The sequence below is a fragment of the Chironomus tepperi genome, unplaced genomic scaffold (genome assembly GCF_022539635.2).
Source record: "Chironomus tepperi strain 1889 unplaced genomic scaffold, CSIRO-AGI_Ctep_v1 contig_401, whole genome shotgun sequence".
In the NCBI taxonomy this organism is placed as follows: Eukaryota; Metazoa; Arthropoda; class Insecta; order Diptera; family Chironomidae; genus Chironomus; species Chironomus tepperi.
Window position 1 is genome coordinate 512931 of NW_027226523.1, and position 7199 is coordinate 520129.

General features: G+C 31.9%; 1 protein-coding gene across 5 annotated transcripts in view; it reads left to right on the top strand.

Annotated features, from left to right (window-relative positions):
* Nucleotides 1–6485, top strand: part of LpR1 (Lipophorin receptor 1) — a 95053-nt gene extending 88568 nt beyond the window's left edge. For all 5 annotated transcript variants that reach the window (XM_070648485.1, XM_070648482.1, XM_070648483.1 and 2 more), the window contains 3 exons: nucleotides 2618–2736; nucleotides 3513–4255; nucleotides 5678–6485. In XM_070648485.1, the coding sequence (XP_070504586.1) occupies nucleotides 2618–2736; nucleotides 3513–3695 (302 nt within the window). In that variant the 3' untranslated portion in view covers nucleotides 3696–4255; nucleotides 5678–6485. The remainder of the gene's footprint in view (nucleotides 1–2617; nucleotides 2737–3512; nucleotides 4256–5677) is intronic.
* The last annotated feature ends 714 nt before the right edge of the window (nucleotides 6486–7199 follow it).

Here is a 7199-nt window from a genome sequence, read left to right on the forward strand (position 1 = left end):
GCTGGAATTCTGTCTTTAGATAACTTCTGCCAGTTTCTAATTCCCAGCACATCGTTGCTCACACAGTAATCCCATGATTTATCAAGAATGTCGTACGATTAAACATAGATCCGCAGATTCATTTCGTCCCATTCTCTCACCAACTCTGAATCACTTTTAAAATAAATCCTTCATTTTCTTTCCTGTTGTTTCTCATTTCCAATTAAATTTTAATAACTTTTTTTCCCAACCATAATTCTCAACAACAGCAACGACATGATGCACTTCATTGTAAACATCTGTGAATAGAGAAAAAAAGACTTGGAATAAAAAAAAAATTAGTAACAATAGTGGCAATAACCGAGCAGTAATGATTAATTTATAATTAATAACCCCCGTGTCATTTCAAGATGTTCACAATTAATTAATGTTAATTATTTTTACTGCTCAATGAGATGACATTTAAGGTTTAATTGAAAGAATTGTGAACTGGAAGAAGAAAAAGTTTAATTTATCGTAAATACGAAAAAAGGGAAGATTGATTAATCATACCTTTTACTGTAAATGTTGGATAAGATGAAAAATCTGTATCTGTCGTTAATTGTTCGCATTTTTGTTCTGCCTGCGCACTTTCTCTTTTATATGTCGATACGTATCGATTGTGAGTTACGTTTGAAATGATTTTTGTTTTGAGGGTGATTGGACTTTTTTGATAGTCAAAGTTGCCGACGTAGCTGATGAGTTATTGAATCCAGTTTTTAGTATTCTAAGAGTTCTTCACTTTCTGTGCACATTGCAAGGATACAGGTACATTGTAAGACTGATTTATCCTAAAATGTGCCTAGTTACAATTCGTATGCGCAAGATAATGCCACGAAAATCATCCAGACACTAGTATATCCTAGTGGATAAACCTAGCAATGTAGATACATTATGACCCAAAGTACTCACATTTGTACCCAGAAGCCGAACCGAGCTTCGTATCTTGATTGACTAAAATGGAAAAAGAACTTAGAAAATTGGACATAAGCTGAGCTTGACCCATAAGGCAGCAAAAAAGCAGTTGTCTAGAAGTGGCTTATTGCGGGTTTAGAATGCTTTCTCGGCTTCGGGATCGGGACCGGTTTGATCTATAGGGAAAGTAGAAGGTCTCAAGTCGGATTCGAGTACATTTTCGTTGTTTCTGGTCACATCAACTCGGTTTGTGTATTTCACAAGAGCCTGAACCCAGAATCTTTGCCATGTAAAGCCAACGCTCTACCATTCATGCCACTGATTCAATTTCACCGCTTCGAATAAAAACTCACCCTAATTTAATTCCAATTTCTATTCATCTATTCAGCTTAAAAATTCCCCGTATGTGTCTAAAATATAAATCAAGTTTATTTCCATCAATAAACAATAAATAAAGATTTTCTTTAAATCCTCACTGATTGTACGTAGTCAACATCAATTTTATTCAATTTTTTTTTGGTTTTTTCCTTTAATACTTTTACATAAGCCACGTAAATAATATTTATGCAGGAGCACAAATAAAGCAAAAAAAAATTGCGAGCGTAAACAATGAAGGAGAAAAAAAAAGTTAGCAGAGCATCAGAAGGAATGGAAACAAAAAAATAAGCAAACATTAATTTTCATTTTTCCACAGCATCCATTCTCACATCTCACCTACACAATTGCACACGTAAAATAAGCTTTTATTTTTTTGTGCTGCTCATTCATGGAACACATGCGGACATAATTTTTATCTTTTATGATTAATATGTTGACGTACATGTGATTTGTTTTTATTTTTTTAATGTTGGTGATGGGTTATGAGTAGAAATATTAATTAATTTATTCCGTATGGTATCGTTAATGTAGCATTAAAACATTAGTTATAGTCATAACTTTCATATAAATTGGTATTTTATTTTAGTGTGGTTTAGTTTTTATGAGATGTGGGAGCTTTTACCAGCTAGACATGCTGATGTCACCCAGTTTTCTATTTGATTCAGGTGTCTGAAGCAGAGTTGAAAAACAGATGCATGTGACAGGCAAAAACCGTACAAATTCTTGCTAATTTGTATGGTTTTATGAGAAAAACCATATAAATTATCAAGAATTTGTACTGTTTTTGTCTGTCACATGCACTTGTCACATGCAACTCTGGTCTGAAGTGAGAAATGCGCCAATTTTATGAGTTTTAGATCTTAAAGCTTCAAAATTGCAATTTTATTGCAAAATTCTTAGCAAAAATGCTCAAAAAATTAAAAAATTCAATTTATCTATCATCAAAGCTCATTACAGCTCCCGTAAATTTTCATTATCCCTACAAAATTGTTAATTCTCATTAGAACTAACCATCCACAAACTACAAACGCGATAAACATTTTTTTAATTTCACAAAAGACATTAATTAGCATTTTTTTCTGTTATTTAACATTAATGCATAAACATTAAAACTTTTTGTTATTTTATTGCTCATCCTAACTCACTTTCAGTCCACCTCTCATACATGCTACACACAGTGTCTGTTCATGATACAAAACATAATTTTAAAAAGTTGCTGGGAAAAATTATTAACCCACAAAATTACTGACATTTAGCTAATTACCACAAATATTAATGAAATTAAATTTTTTTTTTACATTTACAGCTGGACTTTACAATAATGCTACACAACCAGAACAGGTCTTGAATGTTGCACCCGACTCGGGATATATTGCTATTGTAACAATTCTTATTGCTACGTTGCTGTTGCTCGTCTTAACAGTCGTAAGTCATTTTATGTACTTAGTTTACTTTGCTAGCTTGTTATTGTCTTGGTTTGGGGGTTGGTGGATAGTCACTCTTATTTATTGTAGCTTTATAATATCCCAAACCAGAGTTGCAAGACAGGCTCCTGTGACAGGCAAAAACCGTACAAATTTCTGGCAATTTGTATGGATTTTCTTACAAATCCAGTCTGTGACAGGCAAAAACCGTTCAATTTCTAGAAAATTTGTATGGATTTGTAAAAAACCGTACAAATTCTTGGTAATTTCAATGGTTTTATAAGAAAAACCATACAAATTGTCGAAAATTTGTACGGTTTTTGCCTGTCACATGTGCTTGTTTTGCAACTCTGTCCCAAACAACCCCCAAAATAAGACCACGATAAGTTATTTGAAGCATTAATTTACGGAAGATTGGTCACATTTGTGCCTAGAACATTGAATCTCTTCTTCCTACATCCCAAATCTAGTTATTCACAACCATCTAATTTAAAAAAATTAGTAAGAACTCATTCAGGGATTATATCTAAAATTACATTCATTTCACCTTAAGAATGCGCTATAAATAAAATCTTCCCTAGCTTAAGCTTTGAAATAACATTTCCTCCCTCATTCGTTCTTTTGGTGCTATCATCACCAGCAGTGCTGTGCAAACACAGTGAGCTGTGCTGAAAGAACCAACACACAAAAAAATGAGCATTGAGCGTGATAAAAATGTAAAAATCATGTTCCATTAATTTTCATTATAATTTTTTTTTTCTCTTCCTTCATCTCAAGCTGGCTGTGTTTGTCTACCGACATTATGTTCACAAAAATCTAACGTCCATAAACTTTGATAATCCCGTATATCGTAAAACAACAGAGGATCAAGTACGTTTGAAGAAATCACTTTCGCCGATAATATATCCGAGTACTGTTGGAGAGGAACTGCGCGCCTTAGCGCAAGATTGTCCAATATAAATATAAAGAATATAGTATAGCAGATGAATAAAAGTAAATGAAGTGAATCAGATGGATAATGTATTTTAGCGATAATATTTTCTCAACAAAAAAAAGACGAAGAAGACGAATGAATGGATATGAAGGAAGTGTGACAGCTCTTGTGACCATCATCACTTTTAATGGGACATCATCATTGATGTTTCAACAAACCCAAAAAAATATAAAAAAAAATCCATTCTTTGTAAAAGCAACAACAACAACAACAACAACAAAAAAAGACACAAAAATTTTCTTATTTTTCATTTAGTCTTCGTAAAAAAAAGAAATGATGAACATTTTTGTAGTGATATCAGGAACATTTAATTTCCCCCCTCAAATCCCTAGTAGGTTAAGAATATAAATAAATTTAATAAGATAAATTTAAAGAAAAAATCAAATTAAAGAAGAAAATTTCGGATGAATTTAAATCGTCGCTAACTCGAAAATAAAGGACATAAAACTTCATTCTTCAAACGTTTAACGTAATGAGAAATGTGCGAGAGATTCTTATGGTTTCTAATCTAAGGCAATTGTGCTATGTAAGTATCATTCAAAATATGGAACAGATAAAAGCAAACCAAACATCGTTCAAAAATAAGGAAGGAAGAAGAAGTGGTTCTTCACATTTTCTTCTTCTTATGCCTTCGTCTGCTATAAATATTGTCTCTTTCTCACTCTCTCTTTTGCTGCGTATCAGTATTTTAATCCTTGGTATTTTATAATGATTAATTTACTGAGCATGAAGGAAATTGTGAGAGCTTTTCAAAAAGTATTTAGAATGCCTCGCTTGCTAAGCGGGGCAGAACGATATTTATTAGCATTCTGTTATTAATTATTAAAAGGCAGGCTTTGGACATTACGGAGGATTTATTGGGGTTGGATTTGAAAAATTTTGAGGGAGTTTTGTTGAATTTTTAAATTGATGCTGCACATTTTACATCCTTGCTTTAGGATTAGTCTGATTATTTTGAACCTATCAAATAATCATGCTGGTCGGCTTACAAATCTGAATTCTTTGACAAAATAAGTCTTGATATTTGAAATCTTGTAAGCACTTCAATACAATACAAAACTTACCGACTATAACAAAATCTAGACAAAACTTCAAGCCTTTCTTAAAGTATAGTCGATCAGTACGATGCGGCAAGTTTCTGTTTTCCGTAAGAATGAGTCTAAAACCAAGGGTCAGACCAACCTGAAACAGACGCCATGCTGCTTTCAAGTCATATCGACTTCTTGCCATCAATGCGGCATCCTAGCGTTTTTTCTTGCATCCTGTAATTTTTCAAACTATGGATGCATCAAGCTAGATCTGAAAATTTACCATCATCATACATGAAATTTTCACCAAATATGTGCTAAAAGCCGTCCTTTGTGTAGCATCATTAATTTGCCAATCGATGCAAATTTACTTACTTACTTGGCTGGTCGTACAGATCAGTCTTGATCCATAACATTCCACGGGAGTCGCTTATATCTGGCTCTATCGCAGGTTTCCACTTACCAATTTGTCAATCGATCCAAAATCCGACCCTATTCAATTTAAATCTGGCATCATGTCCTAACCGGTCTGGTATAGATTTTGGATTTGCTATTCGGGACAATCCAAAAATCTAGAAATGAGATTGATGATTGGTTGAATTTGTATGCAGCACTAATCAAGCTCTTTGCTGATTAGGGTAATTTCCAATTATTTCAGACTCAAGACTACAAAATTTGGAAAAAAAAACTCAAAATCTGCAATTTTGAATCAAATTTAACTACCAAATATTGAGCCATGACTTGAATAATTGAATAATAATCCAAACCTTTGAAATACCCAAAGCCTGATCTATAAAATGAAATTCATTTATTTCAAAATATATCTAAAGTATCTTTTTTTTCCTTTTTTTTCTCTCATTTTCATGCCGCCTCTCAATGCCACGATCTCGAATTAATCATCAACTGGATCAACAACACAGAATGATGAAAAAACAACGAAATTTTCATCCTTAAAACTCTTATAAAATATAAAAAATGGAAGAAGTAAAAAAAATTGTAAATATTTGATTGAGCACCCTTTCAAATTCTCTAGAAATAATAGAAAAAAACTCTCAATCCTTCTTTCTTTGTCTCTCTCTCTCTATCTCGTTCAAATCATTCAGTTCATTTCCGTTTTTATTAATTCCACCAAAAAAAAATCATCTCCAACAAATTTGCATTTTCATTTTCACCACATTTTTATTAGAGCAAAGAAAATTCATTAATTAAAAAATTTTTCCTATCGCGAGCAGCTTTCGGAGCTGTTTGTATTGAGAAAATAATTTTTTTTTTAAACTTATAAATAATATTGAAAAGAATCAAAAAAAATTAATAATTGAAGGAGATGGAAGAAGGAAATGATGATAAAAAAATGAATCAGTAAAAAGCGTCCAAAGTTGCTGTTACTTAAGAATTAGAAAATTTGTAATTTGAACGGAATTGTTTATTTGAGATTCAGATGGAAACGACACGATGAGGATCATGTGCAGCATAGAGATACAATGACTATAACTGTTCGTAATTGAGTAGAAATGATCAAATTTTTTAACAATCTTAAGATTAGAATTTTAATGTTTTTTCCCGTCGTAAAATGAGTCATTTCATCTCTATGCTGATCAGGTTCCTCATGTATCACATTGCATCGTATACGACCAAAGATTGTGAATCAGATCAAACAACCATTCTATTAATTAATGTAAAATAAATTTTACTAATATTGATGAACATAATTAAATAAAAAATTGAAAACAATTTTTTTCTCTTCTCAAATGCAGCAACTTACAGCGTGAAAAATAATATAATATAAAAAATAGTGAAAAAAAGTAAATTTAATTTGAAAATTTATTTCTATGATTGTATATATTGAAAGACTGAATCATTAATTTTCAAAAAATAATAATAATAAAATGTTATATTTGTTTAACATAAAGAATTGGAAGTTTTAATTTTTAATCAGCGAAATACCTAATGTTGAAAATTTGTGGATTGCTTGAAGCTTTTCGTTCAAAATTATATTGAAAGTCCATGTGTTATTAAAGGACGTAAGCGCAGTTTTTGTCCAGCGATTAAGAATCGATTTAAAAATCTCATCAGTACGACAATCTCACATTTGGTCAAATATAACAGCCTTTTTCAAAGAAGAAAACAAGCAAAATTGTCCTGATAGCTCATTTAGCATGGTGTAGGTCACTTAAATTGGTGTTCAATTTGAACATCCGGGTTCAAATCCCACCATCATCCTTGGTGATTTTTCGGAAGTTTAGATACTTCGGTTTCTTAATTGTAGCAATTTAATGAAGATTTTGATCAAAGCTCGAAGTCAACTCAAATTTTTAGAAAAAGTCAACGATACAAAATTCGAGTTTACATGAAGGGATGTCACTGCAAAGGACCTGAAAATACATCACAACTAAATAATTGGAACGAAAACTGACATGAAACCTGATTCAAATGTTATAAGAG